The 27,032-nt window shown below is 44.5% G+C and overlaps 1 protein-coding gene across 10 annotated transcripts in view; it reads left to right on the top strand.

Annotated features, from left to right (window-relative positions):
- The window catches only part of mast2 (microtubule associated serine/threonine kinase 2), a 257,578-nt gene that overhangs the window by 154,256 nt on the left and 76,290 nt on the right, over window positions 1–27,032 (top strand). For 4 of the 10 annotated variants that reach the window (XM_041790742.1, XM_041790741.1, XM_041790738.1 and 1 more), the window contains exons 4-5: window positions 5,039–5,070; window positions 16,031–16,240. In XM_041790742.1, coding sequence (XP_041646676.1) covers window positions 5,039–5,070; window positions 16,031–16,240 — 242 coding nt within the window. Of the gene's footprint in view, window positions 1–5,038; window positions 5,071–11,596; window positions 11,705–16,030; window positions 16,241–27,032 lie in introns of those variants that run through there. The other 6 variants (XM_041790746.1, XM_041790743.1, XM_041790748.1 and 3 more) reach the window with 4 other exon arrangements.

Raw genomic sequence — 27,032 nt, 5'->3', positions numbered from 1 at the left:
GCTGGTCATGACGCTCGCCGTGCCGCTGAAGAGTCTGAGTATCAGCTGGAGAGGGGGCGTCCAGGTAGCCTGGAGGAGACCGGTTCATACTCAGACCAGATGGTCACAACATCTGCTGGTGGTCTGAGTGGGACTGTTGGCTTTAGCGTGAGGGAGGAATGGAGCGAGCTCTGCTCACTGGTCCCGTTTAATATTCAGATCTAAGATCCCCGTTATCAGACGCCACAGCGCCCTGATTTAGAACTCAGAGACCTGGACATGAAGATGGTCCTGATCAGGGCCGGTCAATTTAAAAACGTGCATTTCATTGTGACTTTGTTTCCCTCATATTTAGAATTTAATGTGAATTATTCTGCTGAGAGATCGATGATTTTCATGCCTTTCTCAGTTTTCATTAAAATAAAAATAAATAAATAGAATTAAAAAATAGGAAAGAAGGATTTTTTGTAGTTGGAGTCTTTCTTCATCCTCATTTCTTGAACGTTGTAGTGTGTTGTAATGTCTGAACCTATTATATATATACATATGTATATATATATATATATATATATATATATATATATATATATATATGTTTCCGTTAGCCGGCATTTGCCAGTCATTGATTGGCCGGTGAAAAGGGCAGAAGTCCAGCAGATAAAAATATAACCTGTCAAAATGTCCGGCAGAAAACATGCCAATGACCAGATAAGTAAATACTGAATACTTGCAGATTATATTTTGTGTACCCTAGAATATGTTGCGAGAATGTGTTGATATAAACTAAAAGTTGCCTAATCTTACTACGTCTACTGTCCTGCGGTGCTGGGGTTGTTTATCTCCTCAGATGGCTAGCACATGGCTAATTATGTATGCACGATGACGTCAAACCAAGTCTATTCTCTCTCTGAGCATGCTCAGTACTGCTGGAGACTATGTAGGGAAAGTTTGACCAGAGCTTTCTCATAAAGCAGTGTCCAGTTAACAGAGCACTGTTGTTATGTTTGGATGCTTCCTTGTTGTTGCTGGAGGATGGTATTTGGCTGTTGTAAGCTGCTAAGTTACAGTAGTGGCCAAAGTGCTAACAGGCTAATGATGCTAATGTGAAGCTAACTGTTGTTGTTTATGAGTTTACGTGGGCGTATATTGTGTATCTGACTGTGTGTGTAAGGAAAAGCGCACAGCTTTCATTTTGATACTTTCAACTACTACACAAAAAAATAAGAGGGAGATTTATGTGTTTTGCTGCTGTTAATGCAGCAAATAATGTTAAAGCAAATGTCTGAGAGTTCTCCTAAATGGCCGGAATTCTTGAGGACTGCCGGTCATTTTGACCAGGGACAAAAAAGTCTAGCAGAAACGCTGATACACACACACACACACACACACATATATATATATATATATATATATATACAATTCCAAAAGTCCTTATCCTTACATGTGCATTATAGAGATGCTCACTGTTATCAAGTATTACGGTAATAATCAGTCTTTTCCAGCTGTTAGACATCCTGAAGTTTAGACGGAGCTGTTTTCCAGCCTCTGTCTCCTCCTCTCCACTCACCTTCTCTCTCCTCTCTCCATCTCTGTAATCACATCACCGCCCCCCCCCAGCAGTAAAGTGTATTATTGATGGTGGATCACTGCAGGCTCTGCTCCTCTCCTTTCCATCTTTCAGGATAATTTCATCAGGCCTCTTTGTGGCTCTTTGGTTTGTTTAACACAGGCTGCCTCCATATTTGTGTTTTTACAGCGGGCATTAGCTCCTCCCCCCTCCGGGTGAGTTCTGCACGGTGGCTGTGGGTTGAGCATGGTCCCTCTGGGCTCCAACAGTAGAGAGTCAGAGGAAGGGTCACACCAGGGTTAGATCTGATCACAGAGCTGTGTGTGGGCAGAGGATGAACTCTGGTCTCTCTCCCCCTTTCTGAGTACCTTTTTCTGCTGGAGAGTCAGACGGGCGGGGGAGGAGTCAGGAGGGAGGGAGAGGCGTATATTCAACATCTGAAATAAAGGATCGGTCTACAGTTCAGTCAGCATGAAGGTTTGGATTAGAATCTCCATAACGTCCCAGCAGGGTCATTTAGTCTAGTCCTTTAAGTACCAATGGACTCTGGTCCTGGTTTCTGTCCCTCTGAGTCAGGGTGGTTCTAGGGTGGTCTGGACTCTGGTCCTGGTTTCTGTCCCTCTGAGTCAGGGTGGTTCTAAGGTGGTCTGGACTCTGGTCCTGGTTTCTGTCCCTCTGAGTCAGGGTGGTTCTAAGGTGGTCTGGACTCTGGTCCTGGTTTCTGTCCCTCTAGGTCTGGACAGCATCTGTTCACTACCAGGATCAGTGAGTCCTCTCTGAATGACAACAGCGCTCACACAAACTCTGCTGAAGCAGCTGATTGGTCGATTTCTGCCCGCTGTGGCGGCTAAATGCAGAGTAACCGGCGTTGTAGCGATGTTATCTCAGCACAAATCCGTGCCAAACCGCCACTCAGCCAAACTCCATCATGTCCATTGGCTTATCAGCAGAGAGGAAGACCATCTGACGCCCATCACGCCGGCAGCCCACGCTCCAACGCCGGCTGAGAGTGATGGAGAGATAGAAACAGAGCAGGCTTCTGCACATGCTCAGTGAGTGTCTGAGCGTCCTGATTAACAGAAGGATGTTACTGCACACGTGTAGAGTGTGACAGCTGATTGGTCGTCCTTTAGGGAGTTCATTATGCAGAGGTCAGACTCTACAACGGCTTAGTCATGGCGCTCTTTGGCGGTAAAAACTTGTGACAAGATGAATCAAACTCTCTAGGAGGGAAATTAGAAAATTAGATCTAATACTGATTATTGTGAGTTTTACTGCAGTTTCAGCTGATTTACGATTAAACAGGGACAGTTAATGACTTCAAAGGCAAGGAGGGAATGTTTTATAAGCTTTGAGGATGACATCATCTTCAAAGGAAAGGAGGGAATGTTTTATGAGCTTTGAGGATGACATCATCTTCAAAGGAAAGGAGGGAATGTTTTATGAGCTTTGAGGATGACATCATCTTCAAAGGAAAGGAGGGAATGTTTTATAAGCTTTGAGGATGACATCATCTTCAAAGGAAAGGAGGGAATGTTTTATGAGCTTTGAGGATGACATCATCTTCAAAGGAAAGGAGGGAATGTTTTATGAGCTTTGAGGATGACATCATCTTCAAAGGAAAGGAGGGAATGTTTTATAAGCTTTGAGGATGACATCATCTTCAAAGGAAAGGAGGGAATGTTTTATGAGCTTTGAGGATGACATCATCTTCAAAGGAAAGGAGGGAATGTTTGATGAATGTTGCACAATAATAACTTATTTGTGCATATGGAGTACAAAAGTAAAAAACATGACATTTCTGTATAAACACTGACAAAGTAAAGTGCATGTAAATTCAATTAATATTTCTTTCCTCTTGGAAATTGTGATAAACCTCACGTAACATGGTTATGGTTAGTTGTTGGTCGAGTGCGGCCGCCGTCCATACAACGCGAATCACACGCACAGCGACCCCCACTGGCCAGGAGCTGAATCGATATTGAATTGGGGGGGGGATATTGCGATGCATCGATTAATCGATATTTTTACCCACCCCTAGCTCTAACAGTGACGGAGAGGTGTGGAATGTTTTATGGATACCACAGATCCAGTTTAAAGAGTGACTTATTTTAATGGAAACAGTCATTTATGACATAATCGTGTGTTCAACAGACAACGTTAGAATTCTGACACCATCACATTCTTCATGTTTTCCCAGCACAGCTCTAACACAGAGGTTCATCTGAACAGAAGAATGTAGACAGACTGTAACAGTTTAGTCTATATGAAGCTTCTGCAGCACACACACCTACACACACTCATCAGAGGTGTCATCCAGGTGTGTGGGGGTGTGTGTGTGTGTGTGTGTGTGTGCGCAGACAGGCTGCAGTGTTGGAGAAGTGTTTCCTCTGAGTTGTGTATTTGTTGAGTTTTGTGTTTTTAATCTTGGGAAACTGTGAACCTGTCACATTAGGGCAGATTTCTCTGGTTTATGATCAAACAGCTGTAAAAGAGGCAGCTGCTCCTACAGCGTGGCGCTCTACTGCCCCCCTGTGGCCAGCTGAGTGTGGAATAGACTCTAATCCTAGACCGGTCTTCCTCTGCAATATTTGTGTTTAATTTAGAGTTAAAATCAAACTCTCCCAGATTCTTACAGTATGAAAAATATTACAACTATTTTGTTGTTGGCTTTATATGACCTGCCATTTAAAGGGTTAAATTCTTATAAATTAATCAGTTTCTGATATTGATGATCAGGTCTGATCTTGACTGAAATTTTAATGCATCAAAGTGGAGTTTTTAATTGCCTTTTGTTTTTTCTTTTTTCTTTTTTTGAGACCCTGACCCCCCCACCCCCCCAAAAATGCCTTTAAAAAATCTGAACAAATTTACATTAATAACTATAGCAAACATACAGAAACATGTCCCCTAAATATCTTAAATACGCATTAAAATTTCTGAAAATTCAGAAAATACCATTTTTCCAACACTTCATGGGCATTCTGGACGATTATCCTAAAATCTCTACCTGCAGCTGCAGTTGTAGTTGTGATGTCTTCATCTGTGCATGCAGGGACTCTGGAGGTTCAGGAGTATCAGGTTCTCTAACTCAGTGTATTCATCCCAAATGATGTTAGAACCATTAGTCCATTTTACCAAGAAAAGTCTTGTTTTATTTTTGTGTTTATTTTATTTTCATTTCCAAGGTAAAATTGTCTTTTCTATTGATTTTATTCAGACCCTAAAATTCATCAAAGGATGCATGGAATTCATAAATGGATCTTTCTCTGGCAGTTTAAGACTCAAACCCAGACTTTAGAGAGTCCACTAAAGGAAATGCAGTCTTCTTCATGTCTAAGCTGCTGTTAGAAGCTGTGCCACAGTGCCACCTGGTGGCCAGACACTGACATTTCATCAGGTTTGATCTGGGGAGAATATTTTCCCCGTGTGGCTGCAGAGTCCTTTTCTTCATGGTTTTAATAAACCTCTCTTTCTCTCTCTCTCTTCCAGAAGGAGCTGAGCCTTCCCAGAAGAGGCAGTTTGTAAGTACCCATCATCCTCTCTGCCCTCTGTCCAATCAGAATGTGTTGTGTATTCTTGTAAAGTTTGGAAGTTTTTTTTGGTTCAAAGCGATGAACCAAACACGGATATAAACACGATGTGGTGCTTGACGCCATGGTTACTGTCATTGTTGTGACTCTTCCGCTTCCTGTCAGCGGTGCAGATTTCCCTGACGCGTGTGCTGGTCGTTTAACTCTCAGTGAGACTTTAACGCCGCTGATGTGTCTGAGTATTTCTCCCCTGACTGCTCCTTTAATGAAACCCGAGGCTGTGTTCCTGGTCGTCTTTGTTTGGTTTCTGGTCTCAGCTGTTAATCCTGATCAGGTTCTTGGCCCAGAGTTACCAGTTAAGGTCAAAGGACAAAGTTGAAGAGCCGCCGAGTCCGTCCGTGTTAGTGTGTGTGTGAGAACAGCTGAGCATCCCACTGTGGAAAGATTCACTTCTATTTATATCCACATCTGTGTCAGTGAGGGACGCAGTGTTTTCTTGGCATGGCCAGGAGTGGGCACAGGAAGTGAACATTTAACCCTGTTAACCCTCAATCTGCACATAATCCTGCCTTTAATTCTGATCAATAACTCAAAAAATCACTTTGAACTAACAACGTATGGCGGTGACAGCCTGGCTATCCTCAGCCTCAGACTCTCCATCAACTCCACCTAAAACCACAAAACGGCTACTACCTGCTGTCAAGATCACGCCATGTCAACAGGAAGTGGTCTGTCCTTCACTGAGCAGATGAAGCGCCTCATTTTATCAGCCTGAACCAGGTCTCAGTCCACAATGGGGGCAGGGTTTCGGTCTTTGGAGTGTTGGATGAAGCAAGGAGACCTCTGACATCATCTTTAAAGGAAAGGATGGAATGTTTTATAAGCTTGAATATAACATCACCTTCAGAGGAAGGGATGGAATGTTAAACTTTAAAGGATGTCATCATCCTTAAAGGCAAGGATGGAATGTTTATAAACTTGAAAGGATGCCATCATCTTTAAAGGCAAGGATGGAATGTTTATAAACTTGAAAGGATGCCATCATCTTTAAAGGCAAGGATGGAATGTTTATAAACTTGAAAGGATGCCATCATCTTTAAAGGCAAGGATGGAATGTTTATAAACTTGAAAGGATGTCATCATCCTTAAAGGCAAGGATGGAATGTTTATAATCTTGAAAGGATGCCATCATCTTTAAAGGCAAGGATGGAATGTTTTTTTTAGCTTTAAAGACTGAAATCATATTTAGAGCAAAGTTTGGAATGCTACATAAGCTTTGACGGTGACATGAGCTTTAAAGGCAAGGATGGAATGTTTTTAATGTTCCCCAGCTCCACCCTCTTTTCCAGCTGCCATCACAGGACAGTTGGCATGAGGATGGATGTTGGTTTCTGTGTTCTAACCCTGACAGAGGACTGAAGAGTCTCTGTACTTGAGCACGGTTGCGTTCAGGTCTCCTGTGGACTCATGAATCCCTCCTGACAGCACCTCTTTAAGCAGACTCTGGTCCACATACAGAATGCTTGTGTTCACACTGATCAAATATAAACCAGATTCTGGGGTCAAGTGTTCTCGATCCAGGTCTGGTTCACTTCTCCTCCTGACACAGATATAATACATGCATGTCCGGTAAACGGTGTTTTTAAGAGTTTAACGTTCTCTCAGACTGATAAAACCAAACACAGGCTTTGATTGATGAACTTTCACTGCTGAGTAATTTATCCCACACTTGAACAGCCCATCAGAGACCAGTCCAGACTGGTTTCTTCTGGTGTTTTTCCAGCTAAATCCTGCAGACGCTGACGGAGGCAGACGGTTGAAGAACGGCTGATGACTGTTACAGCAGTCGCTGCATCTCTGAGCTACAATTTAGAAGCCAAGAACCTCAGACCCTGCTAAGACAGTTTACATTTTCATGGACGAAGCTGTGACTGCAGGCGGATCCTGGTAGATCCAGACGTGAACCCTGGAGTAGAGCAGCAGCAGAGCACGAGGAAGTAGTTACTGATCTCTCTGTGTCAGCGTCTGTTTAACATGGACCTCAGCATAATTCCTCTTGAACGTTCCTCCTTGTTCTCTGCTCCCTAACCTTCTGTTCCTGCTCCTATAGAGTCCCAGACCATCAGTTCCTCTAATGGATTGATTGAGTTTATTTTAACAGGATGAACCCAGTTACACACTTAGACAGCAGCAGGAAAAGCCCCGTCTGTGTAGGAGAGGAAAAAACGCTGACTTTGTACAAAATCAGGGAGTTTAATAAGAGTCATTGACTCATTCTTAATGATTTTGACTGTGTTAATGCTACAGACATCTTAGAGGCTGCTTTCAGTAGAACTACTGAGTTTTACTGTCAGAACCTGCAACGGGTCAATGATAATCTCTGTAGACTTTCTCTACCCACTCAGCCTGTTGGAGACCAAAAATGTCCCATTAAACCCCCAAATGTGGATCCTCCAGCCCCAGTAACACAACATGGATTTATCAGGTCAGGATTTTATTCTGGAGTCATGACTTCAGATTTACAGTTTCTCCTGTTCGTCACCAAATGTCAGACATTTTACCATATTTGGCACTAGGGCTGGGCAGTCAATTAAAAATTAGATTAAATGTCAATATGGCCTGCTGCAATTTTCAAACGCAGAAGGTGCAATATTTCAAAATTTATGCCAAAATACTCGTTTAAAACCCATCACTGCTGTGGGGACCAGGCCAATCACAGACACAGCCCTAGCTCCACTGTCTCTGTATAGAGGTGAGATAGTGTCCAATCGCAGACACAGCCCTAGCTCCACTGTCTCTGTATAGAGGCGAGATAGTGTCCAATCGCAGACACAGCCCTAGCTCCACTGTCTCTGTATAGAGGTGAGATAGTGTCCAATCGCAGACACAGCCCTAGCTCCACTGTCTCTGTATAGAGGTGAGATAGTGTCCAATCACAGACACAGCCCTAGCTCCACTGTCTCTGTATAGAGGTGAGATAGTGTCCAATCACAGACACAGCCCTAGCTGTGGTAGTGTATCTGTTAGTGTGAGCGTGTCACTGTTCCCGCTCAGGGCTGACTGTGAGCCGCTCCATTGTGTGTGAATTAGCCGTCTGACATGTGAGCTGCATTTAGCCCATGAGGGTCAGCGGCGTCCCCGGTCTTCTCAGAAACACTCTGAGGACAGCTGCAGCTCGCACACGCTCCACTTCTATCGTCTTTGCTCAGAGAGAGGTTAAGGTTTCATCCACTGACACTGATACACAGAGAGGTTCCAGAGGGCGGGGACCCCCCCGTACCTGAAGGTGGCTGAACAGCCAGGCACATTCTAGAATAGTCATGTGGAGACAAGGCCGTCCACGGGGGGGTTCTGGGACCCAGCCAGACTGGAGGTCCATGGAGGTCAGCAAAACCATGGTCCACTGTAAAGTTAAGCTGTGACATACATATTTATATTCGACCTGAATAATAACCACTCTGATCAAGGAAACAAATATCTTTATTTATTCACATGTGTAGTAAATGTTAAAAACAAAATTAAAATGGGTTAAAATCTGCTAAAATTGGTTAAAAGTGGCAAAAAATGGAGGAAAAGGTGATGAAATTAGATTTTTATAGAACATAAATGCATTAACAATGGCAAAAAATGGATAAAAGTGGCAAAAACGGGCACAATCAGTGGTGAAAAGGGCTAAAAAAAAGGCTGACATGCTTTTAAGTGCAAATGATTTGTGGAAATTAGCTGGACTGAGATAAAAAAATTGATATAAACTGGCAAAAATTGGTGAAAAGTGAGTGTAAAAAGTGGATGACAGAGGCAACGATAGGCAGAAAGCGGCAAGACTTATTTTAGAAGTGGAAAAAAAGGCAGAAAAAGTGATGGAAAAGGTTAAAAATGGACAAAAATGGGTTTTAAGTGTTCAAAAATTGGCTGAATTGGTGTTAAAAAGTGATAAAAATGGGTTACTGTTTGGTCAGATTGGTGTAGAGTGGCGACAGTGACATTTAGAAATATTCTTAGTTTTTAAGGTATCTGTGACCCCTCTCAGTGTCTCACAAACCCCAAAAGGGGTCCTGACCCCAAGGTTGAGAACCCCTGGTCTGGAGGACGAGGGCTCACTCTCAGTCCAAACCTGGAGTGGACTGTTTGTGAGCCAGGCCGTCCTGTTGCTATGGAAACACCAGCTCATTCTGAATCTGATGTCAAAAAAGTGTGGACAGGGCCATGTTTACCACGGTGTGGTCTCTTCTTCCTCTAACAGCGGTCTGTAAACGTCCGGGAGGTGAGGAGAGATGGGGAGGAACGTTGTCCCATTCTTGTCTGATGTAGGATTCTAATTCCAGTAGAAACAGTCACGTTTGGATTCATCTGACCACAGAACAGTTTCCATTGTGCCTCAGTCCATTTCAAAACGGGTTAATTATCATCATGTCAGGAACATAACTGGGTATAAAAGGAACATTTTAGAGAGGCAGAGTCTCTCAGGACTAAAGATGGGCAGAGGTTCACCAATCTGAGAAAACTGAGGCTAAAAATGTGGAACAATTTCAGAAGAATGTTGAAAAGACTTTAAATGTCCCTCCATCTACAGTCCATAATAATCATAAAAACGTTCAGAAAATCTGGAGAAATCTCTGACAGCAAGGACAAGGCTGGAGGGGCCCTCAGGGGCCACTGCATTAAAAACAGCCATGATTCTGTGGTGAAATCACTGCATGGGCTCAGGAACTTTCCAGAAATCATCGTCTGCCATCCACCAATGACAGTTAAAGCTGGATCATGGAGAGAAGAAGGATCCAGAAACACCGTGGTCCATCTTCTCTGGACCAAAGCTCATTTAACATGGACTGAGGAAACATGGAAAACTGTTCTGTGGTCAGAGGAGACATGGAAAACTGTTCTGTGGTCAGAGGAGACATGGAAAACTGTTCTGTGGTCAGAGGAAACATGGAAAACTGTTCTGTGGTCAGAGGAAACATGGACAACTGTTCTGTGGTCAGAGGAAACATGGAAAACTGTTCTGTGGTCAGAGGAAACATGGACAACTGTTCTGTGGTCAGAGGAAACATGGAAAACTGTTCTGTGGTCAGAGGAAACATGGACAACTGTTCTGTGGTCAGAGGAAACATGGAAAACTGTTCTGTGGTCAGAGGAAACATGGACAACTGTTCTGTGGTCAGAGGAAACATGGACAACTGTTCTGTGGTCAGAGGAAACATGGAAAACTGTTCTGTGGTCAGAGGAAACATGGACAATTGTTCTGTGGTCAGAGGAAACATGGAAAACTGTTCTGTGGTCAGAGGAAACATGGAAAACTGTTCTGTGGTCAGAGGAAACCACAGACACCGTGTCCTGTGGAATACCACATCCATCACAACAGCATGGCTTCACAGTAGAAAGGGAAAATCCAGCGAAGAAGACCCAGGAGTGTTGAGCAGCTAGAATCCTACATCAGACAAGAATGGGACAACATTCCTCTCCCATCAGCTTCCCCTCACTTCCCAGACGATTACAGACAGTTGTTAAAAGTAGAGACGATGATACACGATGGTAAACATGGACCTGTCCCTACTTTTTTGAGGTGTGTTGCTGCCATCCAGTTGTCATTGAGCTCATATTTCCCTGAAATGTTGAAATGTCTCCGTTTAACTCTGATCTGTTGTTTCTGTTCTACTGAGACTCAGATATGGGTTCATGGGTTAGACTTGGGTGACTTCTGTTTTTATTGTGTCCCAACTTTTTTGGAGTTTGGGTTACCATGACTTAGAATAGATGCACTGAGTTTGTTCTTCCTGCCATGGTCTACCAGGTTGGTTTCATGGTGGTCTGGTCTGGCAGCTGGTATTCTGTTGGACCAGGTCTGAGTCCGCTCTGTGGTATTCTGTTGGACCATACTGAGTCCGCTCTGTGGCTCCTCCCCCTGCTTTCTTACCCATGATCCTCTCTGTTCACTCCTTTACTATAAAGGCATAAAAACACCAGAATGACTCCTGAAAAGAGTTTCAGTTCAATAAAGTCCAGTACAGTTTGTGAACCCCCCCCCCACTTCATATCCCCACCCTCTCTATCTCCCCCTTCCCTCCCCCCTCTGTCCCTCCCTCTGCCCCCCCCATCCCTCCCTCCGTCCCCTGTGTGCCGTGGACTCTCTCAGTCCTCTCCTCTGTCCGTCAGCAGACCGGCTGAAGCTTCCAGGAACTGACGGGGATTAACTGGTGGGATTGTACCGGGGACGGCGCTCTGTTCCTGGGGACATGCTGCCTGTGGCGTCCCTCAGAGACTTTCAGGGTTAGTTTTAGCGTGCAGAGACGGCGTTGGTGTTGCTCATGGTCGTAAAAGTTTTGTTCAGTCTTTTGTGAGAAGGCGTGCCCGTGCTTGCTGCAGGACGAGTCCAGGTCCAGCCCAGATACCTCACATAGCTGAGCAGGTGAAAACACTCTGTGGTCATACCTTTATATTTAAACCTGCTGTCATGGACGACGGCGGCGTGGCGGGCCAGTTTGGGGGGGTCGGTTCAGCCTTTGTGACGGACGGATGAGCTGATGCAGCCCAGTGGATTATTGAAGATTACAGCTGAGCCTGTTGTCCCAGGACAGAAGATGAAGAGGAGGAAGGAGCGGGCGGGTGCCCCACAGCTCCGCCTCCAGTAAGATACCATATTACCAGATATCATATTTAATGTCTTCATGTTTCTGAGGATTGTGAAATATTTGATATATTTGATGAAAATAAAACTGCAAAAAATGCCCCCCAAAAATGGATTAAAGCAGCGTTACTCCACCAAAGAGCCAAGTTGTTGAAAAATACATTTGCAAGAGCCACAATCTAAGAGCAGAAAAGGGAAAAAAATGGGTGGGAAGTGGCCGAATAATGAGTTAAAAGTGGCAAAAACATTGCAAAAAATGAGTGAAAACTTAATTAAATGGCCAAAAATCAGAAAAAAAGGTGGGGAAAAATGGTCAAAAAGAGTCATTTAATTGCAATAGGCAGCTTAAATGGGCAAGAAGCGGCAAAGAGGGGCAAAAAAATGCAAAAAGCAGGATAAAAGTGTCATAAAGGGGAGAAAAGTGATGAAAAGAAGTGTCAAAAATGGGCTTAAAGCGGCAAACACTGGGAGAAAAAAGGAAAAAAAATTGGCAAAAATGTGAAAAAAAAATGAGTGAAAACTGACTTAAATGGGCAAAATCAGAATCAGATTGTTATTATTATTATTATTATTATTATTATTATTAAAAGGCCATGTTGGAGCCGTTCACAACTATGCCAAGAGTTCAAGTGAATAAAAACATTCTTATTGTGTGAAAAAGGGGAAAAACAAAGTCAAACTAGGTTCAGCACTGAGGGGCCCTCGCACCCCGGCACAGGTCTGGGCAGCATGCTACACTTTATTTATGAGGTAGTACTGCCCCTCAACAGTAGGTGGCAGTATGTCAGAGTTGGATGTTGATATGTGGAAGTGATGAGGGAAGGACAGTTTATCATGGAAAATTGAAAAAAGTTTGGAATTTTTATTTTTTAGGTGCTTTTTGCATCTTCCAGTAGGGGGCGCTAAAGCAAAACCATGAAATTACCGTTGAAATTTGTAGAGAGGTAGAGCCTGATCATACATGTGAAATTTGAAGGCAATCAGGTGTTTTATATGTGAGTTAAACCCAAATCCTGTGTCATGGCGAAGGATCAAAATGGCCGCCGTGGCCACTGGGGCATCTGGTAACGAGTCATGTCAATGTTAAGACAGATATTGATGAGTTCAGGTGAAAATCAGAGCATTATAGGTTGAACACAATAAGAATAACTCAGAAATGACCCACTTCCTGTCCAATGGCGAAGGATCAAAATGGCTGACATGGCCAGCTAAAGCCTCCAAAATGCCATTTGTTTTGAGAGAAAAATAATAACGGACAGTTACAGTTTCAACAGGGTCCTAATTAAAAACATAATAATAATAATAATAATAAAAATAAAAACTCGTAGAAAGCTCAGCCGCCATGAAGAAGCCGTTACCTAAAGACCGCGGTGACACCTAACTCCTGTAACCCAGGAGACACATCCTGAGCTGCCTGCTTTCCCTCTAGTTCTGCTCACCGATTATTCTCGTTTCTAAATCTCGGGTGTCTGTCACGTGGGCCTTTTAGCCAATCATTGTTGAGCTTTTTGTGAAGTGGTGCGGTTATCATGGCGGCATAGTTCAGTCTGAGTAGGAGCAGTGGGGAGGCCGCATGAGAGACGAGCTACAGGAGCCTTCTACCGCGCCCAAACCCGCAAAGACGAGTCGTATGTGTGGCGTAAACCGTGGCCTGGCCGGGTTCTGGACTGATGATGGCGAGCTAAAGGAGCAGGCCTCCAGCCTACAGACTGACAACTGTTGAAGAGTCGCACCTCTCCTGGCAGGCCAGTAGGGGGTTCTCTGTAGCCCAGAAAAGAACTCTTACCCCACTCACTTCGCCCATCGCCCACCATCCACACACTTTTCCCCCACAAACCTCTCTCACCAGAATTCCCCCTGGACTCAGCCTCTAACCCAGACGTGGGGTCCTAGTGAACTGTGGGTGGGCTGCTGGGTGGTGGTTCTGTTCAAACTGGACTTGGGTTTTTGATATTTTGAGCAACTTGACTCTTGAGACTTTTCTACTCGTCACTTCTGAATTTCGCTCACTATGCCTGCTGAATTATTCACTCAAACGGCCATTCGTATGAAGTGTTACTTCGGTTTCTGTCACTGTGTATAATTGCACTTTAATGGTTGAAGGTCATTCGTTGTATTTCATTATACGGTACCAACCAGGACCTCAGTCTCGGGTCCGCTCTCTCCTTGAGTGAATCCTAGGTCTCTGATTACTCGCCTATTACAACTGCTGACTGTGTAAAACCCTCACAGACATCATGAGGTTAAATACAGTACTTTTTAGTCTTTGCACCATGTCAGTGTCACACAGCTCTACACTCTGGTATGATCTGTTCACACAAAGCGGTCCACTTCGGTTCAGTCCAGTTCCATCCTGGTTTAGCTAAGTAAACCTGGATCCTCCCCGTGTTTCCTCTGCTGATGTCTGTCCAGTCTCTCTCTCTCGTCGTGACAGGAACTCTTTTCAGAGATCCAGACCACGTGGCTCAGCTCAGTAGAGCTGGTTTCTCTTCTTCTGGTACCAGTTTGTCTTTGTAAATGTGGGTTAAACAAGGAGAGAGGATGGAGGAAAGGAATCTGGCACTCAAACAGGAGCTAGCTACAGCGGCTCACATTAGAGAGTCGTTTAGTAGAACAGGCTCGTTCATGAACGGCTCATCACTCCTCGCTCTCTCTCCTCACAAGCTTTACTCTGTTGATAGTCGTGCTGGGCGGTAAACCGGTACCATCACTGGTAACATTCCTGCCACTGGATGGATTTTTGTTAATACCAGTTTAAATGCATGCCTGGTGGTGTGTTACCCACGCCAGGCTTAACCGATGTTTAGTGTGGCAGCCTGGGAAATAACCCAGCCTCACCCATGCGTGCCTTTGCAGTAAGTCTCTTCTCTAGAACAGAAACAGTGTTGGCTTTGCAGAGCAGGTGTAGGTCTGTCTGGAGCTTTAACACCAGCTGGGTCATCCAGGTTCACTTTCAGCCCAGCGATGTAACGACTGAGCCGAATCCCCTCTTTAAAGGTGTGTTTAAACTCGTTAAACTTATTCTAAGTCCATGATCAGACCAATAGGAGAGCTGAGGCATTAACTAAGTCAGAGATGTAAACACTGCAGCCGCTGTCAACGTGAAATCAAAGATCAGCTTCTGTCAGCAGATGAAGAGGAAGCTGGCCAAGATGATCCACGCTGTCACCGCTTTTAAAGCGGGTCCAGGCGTGCTGCAGGACATGCTGGGTCAGCGTACATTCATGCGGGTGTCCCTGCGTTATGAGTGTCAGGCCTAACAGAACCAGAGAACCTCACGCCTTCTTAAGTAGCTTGGACTGAAGACGAGAGAACCGTGGGTTTGAAGACACCTTTAGCAGGTAGACCAGCTGCAGAACTGCTCACCTGACACTGAGTCCACCCGCTCCAGCAAACACCTGCTCTGACGCCGGGCCGAGGCAGCTCCTTCTCTTCACATTGAACCGATGTATTAAATGTTTTTAAAACGGCCGTATAATCCTGGTAAGGTGTGAACGCTGAGGCCTGAAGGCCCAGGATAGCTGATGGTACATCCCTGTTTACTGCTAGCCTCTTAGCTCAGCAGACTTCTCTAGACTCTTGTAGACCTCCAGCTGACTAGATGAGGGTAGGAGGATGGTGAGAGGTCATACTGATGGCCTCCATGCCTCCAGGGCTGATAGCCACCATCTGTAGAAATGTTCTGAGAACTACAGGACTGCCTTTCCTTCAGGATCAGGTCTTCCTAGTCCCCATGGTATTCGGTGTGGCGTGTGGGCCTGTCTTCCTGTCCCTTCTGTAGGTCCGGTGTTTCTGACAGCAGCATCAGGATAAAACAGAAGTGTAGAAAGTGTGTGTGTGTGTGTGTGTGTGGGGGTCAGAACACTGCAGTGTTGCAGTGAAACCACAGACTGACCTCAGCAGCTGTGGTCCATTCAGCAAATCTACTGTAAATGACTGATTATCACACTTTTATTTTACTTTCAAACCAAATTCATGTCTTCATACGTTCAGATGATGTGAAATCCTCTCTTAGAGTCCAAAGGGATGCGTTCCTTTTTTACCAACGTTAGAACCATCCAGCTAACGTTTGAGACTCCACCAATCAATAACCAATAACTGATGATCTAATAGAGGATCCACAATCAGAAAAACCTGAGAGAACAGAGACTGGAATGATAGAAGAACTCAGACAACAGCTGGGTCAGCTCTTCATCATCTCTCCTCCTCCTCCTCCTCCTCCCCTTCTTCATCCTTCTTCCTCTCCCTCCTTCCCCCCCCTCTATTTTTCTCTTCCTCTCCTCCTCCTCCTCATCTTCCTCTCCTCCTCTTCTTGTTTGTTGGCAGAATCTGGTCGCCGGTTCAGCTGCGTTGCCACGGCAACAGCAGCCTCCTCCAGCACCTGCTGTCCCCTACTTCTTTTCATCCCTCCGCCGCTCAGACCCCCGTCATCACCCTCTCCCCCCTCTCCTTCACCTCCTCCGCCCCCTCCCTCTGCTCCTCCGACGGCCCTCTGTCGGCCCCTGTTCACCAGCGAGGAAACCCCTTTCTTTGGAGGTAAGAGCCGGGCAGTGGCCCCTCACCGACCCCTGATTGACGTTTGTGTGGCTGTTTTATCTCCTAATCGCTTCCTTTAACGAGTCTCCACTAACAAGTTTCTACTAACGAGTCTCCACTAACGAGTCTCCACTAACAAGTTTCTACTAACGAGTCTCCACTAACGAGTCTCCACTAACGAGTTTCTACTAACGAGTCTCAACTAACGAGTCTCTACTAACGAGTCTCCACTAACGAGTCTCCACTAACAAGTTTCAACTAACGAGTCTCCACTAACAAGTCTCCACTAACAAGTTTCTACTAACGAGTCTCCACTAACGAGTCTCCACTAACAAGTCTCCACTAACAAGTTTCTACTAACGAGTCTCCACTAACGAGTCTCCACTAACAAGTTTCTACTAACAAGTCTCCACTAACGAGTCTCCACTAACAAGTCTCCACTAACAAGTTTCTACTAACGAGTCTCCACTAACGAGTCTCCACTAACAAGTTTCTACTAACGAGTCTCCACTAACAAGTTTCTACTAACGAGTCTCCACTAACGAGTCTCCACTAACAAGTCTCCACTAACAAGTTTCTACTAACGAGTCTCCACTAACAAGTCTCCACTAACAAGTCTCCACTAACAAGTTTCCACTAACGAGTCTCCATTAACGAGTTTCCACTAACGAGTCTCCACTAACGAGTCTCCACTAATAAGTTTCCACTAACAAGTCTCCACTTATAAGTTTCCACGAACAAGTCTCCACTAACTAGTTTCCACTAACGAGTTTCCCCTTACAAGTTTCCACTAACGAGTCTCCACTAACAAGTTTCCACTAACGAGTCTCCACTAACAAGTTTCTACTAACGAGTCTCCACTAACGAGTCTCCACTAACAAGTTTCTACTAACGAGTCTCCACTAACGAGTCTCCACTAACAAGTTTCAACTAACGAGTCTCCACTTACGAGTCTCCACTAACAAGTTTCTACTAACGAGTCTCAACTAACGAGTCTCTACTAACGAGTCTCCACTAACGAGTCTCCACTAACAAGTTTCAACTAACGAGTCTCCACTAACGAGTCTCCACTAACAAGTTTCTACTAACGAGTCTCCACTAACGAGTCTCCACTAACAAGTCTCCACTAACAAGTTTCTACTAACGAGTCTCCACTAACGAGTCTCCACTAACAAGTTTCTACTAACGAGTCTCCACTAACGAGTCTCCACTAACAAGTCTCCACTAACAAGTTTCTACTAACGAGTCTCCACTAACGGGTCTCCACTAACAAGTTTCTACTAACGAGTCTCCACTAACGAGTCTCCACTAACAAGTTTCAACTAACGAGTCTCCACTAACGAGTCTCCACTAACAAGTTTCTACTAACGAGTCTCCACTAACGAGTCTCCACTAACAAGTTTCTACTAACGAGTTTCTACTAACGAGTTTCCACTAACGAGTCTCCACTAACGAGTCTCCACTAACAAGTTTCTACTAACGAGCCTCCACTAACGAGTCTCCACTAACAAGTCTCCACTAACAAGTTTCTACTAATGAGTCTCCACTAACAAGTCTCCACTAACAAGTCTCCACTAACAAGTTTCCACTAACGAGCCTCCACTAACGAGTCTCCACTAACAAGTCTCCACTAACAAGTTTCTACTAATGAGTCTCCACTAACAAGTCTCCACTAACAAGTCTCCACTAACAAGTTTCCACTAACGAGTCTCCACTAACGAGTCTCCACTAACAAGTTTCCACTAACGAGTCTCCACTAACGAGTCTCCACTAACGAGTCTCCACTAACAAGTTTCTACTAACGAGTCTCCACTAACGAGTCTCCACTAACAAGTTTCAACTAACGAGTCTCCACTAACGAGTCTCCACTAACAAGTTTCTACTAACAAGTTTCCACTAACGAGTCTCCACTAACAAGTTTCTACTAACGAGTCTCCACTAAAAAGTTTCTACTAACGAGTCTCCACTAACTAGTCTCCACTAACAAGTTTCTACTAACGAGCCTCCACTAACGAGTCTCCACTAACAAGTCTCCACTAACAAGTTTCTACTAATGAGTCTCCACTAACAAGTCTCCACTAACAAGTCTCCACTAACAAGTTTCCACTAACGAGTCTCCACTAACGAGTCTCCACTAACAAGTTTCCACTAACGAGTCTCCACTAACGAGTCTCCACTAACGAGTCTCCACTAACAAGTCTCCACTAATAAGTTTCCACTAGCGAGTCTCCACTAACGAGTCTCCACTAACGAGTCTCCACTAACAAGTCTTCACTAACAAGTCTCCACTTACGAGTTTCCACTAACTTGTTTCCACCTTACGAGTCTCCACTAACGAGTCTCCACTAACGAGTCTCCTGACTTTCTGTCTCTGCTCAGACCAACTCATGATGGTGGTCTGGACTTAGCACTTAGACTGGTTCACCCCAGTTTATCTCTAGTCTCAGGGTTTTTGCAGCCTAACCCTGAAGTCTAACCCTGAAGGTGAATGCTTGCTCTCAGGTTACTGACAGGTCGTGGCAAAGATCCTCTCAGTGTTAATCAGAAAATCCTTATTTCCTAAAACAGGATCAAATTACCGTTTAGTCTTCATGCCCTCTCAGCTGTTAGCAGTCTGGACTTTGGCTCTCACATGTCAGCACAGATATTGTTTTGGGACACATTCCTTTGTGAATTTGTCGCTCAATTTGAAAATTCATATTGCAAACGTTGAACTGAATTTAAATCGTCTCTTGATAGATCTAAACCAGGTGCTGCCAGTGTAACGTTGTTTGCCTGAGTTAAAGAGCATCGTGGCGGCAGCTGTAGGCGGTACCTGTACTAAGGTGGGCGTAGTATTCTATCAGGATTGGCCTTATTCAGAATACTTTAGCCCAGATACAGGAGCAACAGTGCAGATTCTGTCCTCACTGGGGGACTGTGGACCAGCTCTTTCCCCTCACAGGGCTCCTTGAGGCATCATGGGAGTTCCCTCAGTCATTCTGGGTTTTATGGACTTGGAGAAGGCTCGACAAGTCCATCAGGGGGTCATGTGCAGGAGTATGGAAGAACAAGCAAAGTGGCGTGTTTAGTCATTCAAAGCTTCCTCTTGGTCATTGGCTGCGTTCGTACCGCCGTCTTCAACAGCGATGCAGCATCAAACATCTGCAGCTAACAGCTCTGCCTCTCCTTAATGAGAGCAGCGATCAGAAACAGAGGGATGAAAAGAGCATCAGAGAGACGGGGAGGGGGCTGCTGAGGGAGAGAGAGAGAGAGGAGACACACCAGTATCTCTCTCGCTCACACTGTCGCCGGTGTGACAGGAAGCAGCATCTGTTTGAAACCCACGTCGTGTCAGAGCCATGGTCGTGTGTTGGCGTTAGCGTTAGCATGTCTGACTCCTTCTGGACGGTGCTCTCGAATTTCTCACTCCCCGAGAGAAGCATGCTGCGGCGCTCCAAGAGGTACGCGTCATTTTCTCTCCATCCTCTCTTCTTAGTTTGGATTTTTCCTCTGTCTGCGCTTTTCCTCGTTTCATTTCTGAGGCTGGGTTAGTTTTTCTCCTTCCTCGCCATCCTCCTCCTCTCTGCTGGTTAAGATGCTCAGCAGGAAGTGCTCCAAAGTGAAGGTCAGATAACTCCATCTGTGTTTAGCAGGATGATCCGTAGCAGGTGGTAGGGCTGGGTGGTATGGACCAAAGATCTTGATATGTGTTGGCTGAGTGGTGAACTAGATCAATAAAGTATCTAATAGGTCTAGATTTTTCTCTGTAGACCAGGAAGTACCAGGGTTATAAACTCTGATATCTGTCATCATAGAAGTTCAGGTCAGACCTAGACATTCCTCTCCTCAAAGACTTTCTCGGACTCCTCCTGGGGTTTCAGAGGCATTCCCAGGCTAGAAGGGCTGTTTGATCCCCACTGAGTTTTAACCAGATGCTCGGTTTCACATCTACATAGCATGGGATTTATGTCACATCTGTCAGGGCAACAGTGATGGGAAAGGCAGAAACCTTCAAAATAAAACTCAGGGGATGATTGGATTAGTGATCAGTCCGTCACATTCACTGCAGACCAATCAGAGCAAGTAGGTGTAGACTCTATATCATGATCTTTGGCTCCCAGACTTTTACCATGAGTGTGTTTGTAATAGAATGTTGGGACTCTCAGTGAGATCAAAGCAAATGTGATAGAATGTTGGGACTCTCAGTGAGATCAGAGCAAATGTGATAGAATGTTGCGACGCTTAGTAAAAACAAAGCAAATGTGATAGAATGTTGTGAATATCAGTGATATCATAGCAAATGTGATAGAATGTTGTGACTCTCAGTAAGATCAAAGCAAATTGGATGGAATGTTGGGACTCTCCGTGAGATCAAAACAAATGGGATAGAATGTTGTGACTCTCAGTGAGATCAAAGCAAATGGGATAGAATGTTGGGACTCTCATCGAGATAAAACAAATGTGATAGAATGTTTGGACTCTCAGTGAGATCATAGCAAATGGGATAGAATGTTGTGACTCTCAGTGAGATCAAAGCAAATATCTCCAGGAGAACAGTAGAGCAACAAGTGGCAGAGCTAACATGATTGGTCCTGTACCATTTTGTTATTTGTGGGTTCACCAAGAAATCAGAGAGTTTTTAGGAAGTCCAGTTGGTAAATTGTAAGGGTCAGTTGTTTTTAGGCCACTACATCGGTAGGTCGGTGGGTAGATTGGGAGGTAGGTAGGTAGGTAGTTCTTTAGGTAGATGTAGTGAGTAGATAGGTAGGTCAGTAGATAGGTAGGTCAATGATAGGTAGGTTGGTAGATAGTTAGGTCATTAGATAGGTAGGTCAGTAGATAGGTGGGTCGGTAGACAGGTAGGTCATTAATTGGTAGGTCAATGTGGGTGGGTCAGTAGATAGGTACGTCAGTAGATAGGTAGGTCGGTAGATAGGTAGGTCATTAGATAGGTAGGTCGGTAGATAGGTACGTCAGTAGATAGGTAGGTCGGTAGATAGGTAGGTCATTAGATAGATAGGTCGGTAGATAGGTAGGTCATTAGATAGGTAGGTCGGTAGCTAGGTAGGTCATTATATACGTAGGTCGGTAGATAGGTAGATCATTAGATAGGTAGGACGGTAGATAGGTAGGTCATTAGATAGGTAGGACGGTAGATAGGTAGGTCATTAGATAGGTAGGTCGGTAGATAGGTAGGTTGGTAGATAGGTAGGTCATTAGATAGGTAGGTCGGTAGCTAGGTAGGTCATTAGATAGGTAGGTCATTATATACGTAGGTCGGTAGATAGGTAGGTCATTAGATAGGTAGGTCGGTAGATAGGTAGGTCGGCGATAGGTAGGTCGATAGATAGGTAGGTCGGAAGATAGGTAGGTCGGTAGCTAGGTAGGTCATTATATACGTAGGTCGGTAGATAGGTAGGTCATTAGATAGGTAGGTCATTAGATAGGTAGGTCATTAGATACGTAGGTCATTAGATACGTAGGTCGGTAGATAGGTAGGTCATTAGATAGGTAGGTCGGTAGATAGGTCGGTAGATAGGTAGGTCATTAGATACGTAGGTCGGTAGATAGGTAGATCATTAGATAGGTAGGTCAGTAGATAGGTAGGTCAGTAGATAGGTAGGTCATTAGATAGGTAGGTCATTAGATAGGTAGGTCGGTAGATAGGTAGGTCATTAGATACGTAGGTCGGTAGATAGGTAGATCATTAGATAGGTAGGTCAGTAGATAGGTAGGTCAGTAGATAGGTAGGTCATTAGATAGGTAGGTCGGTAGATAGGTAGATCATTAGATAGGTAGGTCAGTAGATAGGTAGGTCATTAGATACGTAGGTCAGTAGATAGGTGGGTCAGTAGATAGGTGGGTCAATAATAGGTAGGTCGGTAGATAGGTGGGTCATTAGATAGATAGGTCGGTAGATAGGTAGATCATTAGATAGGTAGGTCAGTAGATAGGTAGGTCATTAGATACGTAGGTCAGTAGATAGGTGGGTCAGTAGATAGGTGGGTCAATAATAGGTAGGTCGGTAGATTGGTGGGTCATTAGATACGTAGGTCGGTAGCTAGGTAGGTCATTAGATAGGTAGGTCATTATATACGTAGGTCGGTAGATAGGTAGGTCATTAGATAGGTAGGTCGGTAGATAGGTAGATCGGCGATAGGTAGGTCGGAAGATAGGTAGGTCGGTAGATTGGTGGGTCATTAGATACGTAGGTCAGTAGCTAGGTAGGTCGGCGATAGGTAGGTCGGTAGATAGGTAGGTCGGAAGATAGGTAGGTCGGTAGCTAGGTAGGTCATTATATACGTAGGTCGGTAGATAGGTAGATCATTAGATAGGTAGGACGGTAGATAGGTAGGTCATTAGATACGTAGGTCAGTAGATAGGTGGGTCAATAATAGGTAGGTCGGTAGATTGGTGGGTCATTAGATAGATAGGTCATTAGATTGGTAGGTCAATAGTAGGTAGGTTGGTAGATAGATAGGTCATTAGATAGGTAGGTCAGTAGATAGGTAGGTCGGTAGATTGGTAGGTAAGCAGATAGGTAGGTGGTAGGTAGGCAGGAAGCTCTGTCTCTTTGTAGGTAGGATGCTTGGTCGGTAGTGGGGAAAGGTCAATAGATATGTCAGTTGGTAGGTAGGTAATTATATGGAGTACCTCCTAATGTTTTTTTTTTTTTGTTAATTATGACCAAGTATTACAGACAAACTCCTACATACTGATTGGTCAGTATTAGAATTCTGACGTTTCCATATATCAATGGCGTCAGCATGTTCTCTCCTGTTAATGTGTTTGTAGTGATCTTATCTCCATTACTCTAATGAGTGAGGTTGAAAATGTACAGAAACATAACTTATCCAAAGGGTTAAACACGGCACTTTCTGAATTGGACAGAAATGTTGACAAGTCTCAGTCTGACTTCCTGTTTATGGCTCAAGCCCAGGCAGACTGGGAGGTGTGGTTTTACTCCATGAACCTCTCCTTTTCCTCTGTCCTGATCCTGAAGTTCCCCCTCTGCACTGACAGAGCTGTACTTAGAGCACAGAAGCACCAATTTTCCCCCTCCTCCTCTTCCTGGCTGTAATAACAGAGGACAGATTTCTTCTTCTCTGCTCCTGTCAGCGCCTCCTGCTGTGTGCTTGTTTGTCTCAGTGGCCTGTTTTAAAGAGAGAGTGGTGGAGGGACTCCTGCTTAGCAACAGGCTCTGACAGGTCTGAGGGTCTGGTTAGGATGAGCTGTGATCAGGAGGATCATTATTCATGGTTTGGTCCTAAATGGTTAATATGGAGAGTCATTAAGATCTGGAAAACGTCATTCTTGGTCCTCCAGTCAGCTTTTCTGCTTCACTCTGACTTTGTCTTAAAACTCTTCAAACATTCTACTCAGACGACACTTTCTGCTTTACATTCTTCTTTCAATGCAGCCAGATCCTGCCGTCTGAATCCACAGTGTCAGACAGACATTCATTATTAATGGGGCCAACTGTCTGTTTAAATGTCTCTAACACTTCCCACAGTTTCCTCATGTTTCATCCTGATGCTGCAGTCCAAAAAATGCATTTTTATCCTAATATGAGAACAGAATTTTAGATTTTTTTTTTTTTTTATCTCACACTAACATCAGTATTCAGAGCGCAGGATCCTCCATGTCTCTGCTGAGATGTTTCTGCACCTTGATTGGAGTCCACCTGTTCTAAATTAACCTGATTGGAGTCAGCGATGTTAACACTGCTAATGTTAGCATTTGGATTTTTACCAGCAGATTTCTCTCTCTGAGTTTACAAGCAGCGGCTCATATTGCCATGAAACCTTGAGGAAACTCAAACACAGCCTCATGGGAGCGGCCAGCTCTGCTGGATCTGATATTTACTGATCTCACTGCTGGATTAGTACACAGAAATCCTGAAAGTCTTTATTATAAAGGCAAATATCAGAAAATAATCTTACATGTGTGATAAACTGAAACATCTTTTCTTTGATTTGTTCGTTTCTGAATTCCACATCTGCACATTAATGTTCTATTGAACAGCCACAACTGTTCAGTCTGGTTTAAGCCTTAGGGTGGGCACAGTCGCAGATCTGTGACGCAAACCCCTGCAAGCTTTCTATCAACAAAAACCTTTTTTTTTTTTTTTTTTAACTCTGCATGATTTTAATGAACAGTTTAGTCAGCTTTTAAACCTCGTCATAGCGTTGAAACATCTCTTTAAAGATCTGATTTTATCTGTTGAGTCTGGAGATGCTGCTGTGTTGGTGCTTTTAGGACCTAACTGCTGCCTTCAACAGTCCTGATCATGTGACCTTCATGTTAAAAAGAGCTTAGATGGACTGATTTAGGTGGTTTTGGTCCAACTTAACAGAAAGGAGCTTCTCAGTTTACACTGGAGATTATTCCTCCTCTGAGACAGCCACACATTTTACCTTCTACCTTTACAAGCCTTCCGGGCTCGGCCGCTGAGAAGCATCCCCACAGCATGATGCTGCCACCAGCGTGCTCCACAGTGGGGATGGTGTGTTTGTGGTGAAGTCAGTGTTTGGCGTCTTGTCTGATGGTCTCAAAGCTCCATTCTGGTCTCATCAGACCAAAGACCTTTCTTCCTCTTGACCATGGAGTCTCCCACAGTCCTTCTGGTGAACTCTAGTCCAGATTGAATCTGAGTTTTCTTCAACAGTGTCTTTTTCTTTGCCACTCTCCCATAAAGCTCTGACTGGTGAAGAACCCGGCCAACAGTTGTTGTCTGCAGAGTCTCTCCATCTCAGCTGCTGAAGCTTGGAGCTCCTTCAGAGTAGTCATAGGTGTCTTGGTGTCCTGTCTCACTAGTCTCCTTCTTGCACGCCCACTCAGTGTGTGAGGACGGTCTGATCTAGGCAGATTTACACATGTGACATATTCCTTCATTTCTTCATGATGGATTTAAGTGAAGTCTGGGGGATGTTCAGAGACTTGGAGATGTTTCTCAGACGTTTCAAAAACATTTTCTCTGAGTGTTCTTTTGTCTCCATGGTGTAATGATAGCCATGAATACTGACTAACCAGTGACTGGACCTTTAGGGTGTGAATGTTTATGCAGTCACAGATTTTACATTACAAAGATTTAGTTAATCGACATTACTTTGTAGAAATCTGTTTTCACTTGAACATTTTGTAATTCTTAAGTCAGAAGAGCTAAATTATATCAAACATTTATTGATTTATAAAATCAATAAATGGTTAAAACACTCAGGTCTATACTTTTTAGAAGCTCTGTGTAAATGAATGAAGTTTGATTATTTTCTTGTCTCTGCTGAAGGAGTTTTTCGGTTCCCATCATTCTCTGGTAAACTCTGTGGATTTTGGTTTGGTCTGATGTGAGCCGCAGAGGTTCAGGCCTCCTGACAGGTCTGAGCTTTGATGGTGATGAGAGACTCACAGTCACACACTAACACACACCATAGAGAGCAGCGTGGAGTCAGCTCTGCATAATGGAGCCATGTTTCTCAGCAGGGGTCTGAGTGCCTGCAGGAGAAGGCCCAGCTTCCTCTGAAAGTCAGACGAAAGTTCGCTCTGAGTTTATGTTTGTGGAGTTACAAACTTTAGTAGAGTATCAGTCGTACCATCGCTGACTGCACTCAGGTTCCTGTCTAACCCTTTCTCCTCCTGCTCAGCCTTACATTCCTGTCTAACACTTTCTCCTCCTGCTCAGCCTTACATTCCTGTCTAACCCTTTCTCCTCCTGCTCAGCCTTACATTCCTGTCTAACCCTTTCTCCTCCTGCTCAGCCTTACACTCCTGTCTAACCCTTTCTCCTCCTGCTCAGCCTTACATTCCTGTCTAACCCTTTCTCCTCCTGCTCAGCCTTACACTCCTGTTTAACCCTTTCTCCTCCTGCTCAGCCTTACACTCCTGTTTAACCCTTTCTCCTCCTGCTCAGCCTTACACTCCTGTTTAACCCTTTCTCCTCCTGCTCAGCCTTACATTCCTGTCTAACCCTTTCTCCTCCTGCTCAGCCTTACATTCCTGTCTAACCCTTTCTCCTCCTGCTCAGCCTTACACTCCTGTTTAACCCTTTCTCCTCCTGCTCAGCCTTACACTCCTGTTTAACCCTTTCTCCTCCTGCTCAGCCTTACACTCCTGTTTAACCCTTTCTCCTCCTGCTCAGCCTTACATTCCTGTCTAACCCTTTCTCCTCCTGCTCAGCCTTACATTCCTGTCTAACCCTTTCTCCTCCTGCTCAGCCTTACACTCCTGTTTAACCCTTTCTCCTCCTGCTCAGCCTTACACTCCTGTTTAACCCTTTCTCCTCCTGCTCAGCCTTACATTCCTGTCTAACCCTTTCTCCTCCTGCTCAGCCTTACATTCCTGTCTAACCCTTTCTCCTCCTGCTCAGCCTTACACTCCTGTTTAACCCTTTCTCCTCCTGCTCAGCCTTACACTCCGTCTTCCCTGCAGGTATTGTGATGCTTTAGCCATTCTCTGATGTTCAGTGAATCCATATTCATGAGTGAAGCGACCGCTGAGCGTTGTTCATTAGGTGGGAGTTAACCCCACCCAGCAGAGCCAGGCTTCAGGCTCAGTGGGACTCTGGGGGCCTGCTGCCATCCTTAAATCCTCCACCCTCAAAAGTTTCTCTGTTTTCACCCTTCATTATTCATTTCGCTCCTTTCTGACCATTCATACTCTGATTTATTATTCTCTGTTTAATTTATTCTGTTTTTTAATCTCCGTTTAAAAGTTGCATAACGAATTATAGTTAGTGTGAAAATCAGAGACATTCAATAAAAGATTCCAGAGTTCATCCATCCATCCATCATCCATCCATCCATCCGTCCATCCA

This window comes from Cheilinus undulatus, linkage group 7 (assembly GCF_018320785.1).
Source record: "Cheilinus undulatus linkage group 7, ASM1832078v1, whole genome shotgun sequence".
In the NCBI taxonomy this organism is placed as follows: domain Eukaryota; kingdom Metazoa; phylum Chordata; class Actinopteri; order Labriformes; family Labridae; genus Cheilinus; species Cheilinus undulatus.
Note: the sequence above shows the minus strand (reverse complement) of the source record. Positions and strands in the feature narration are given on the sequence as shown.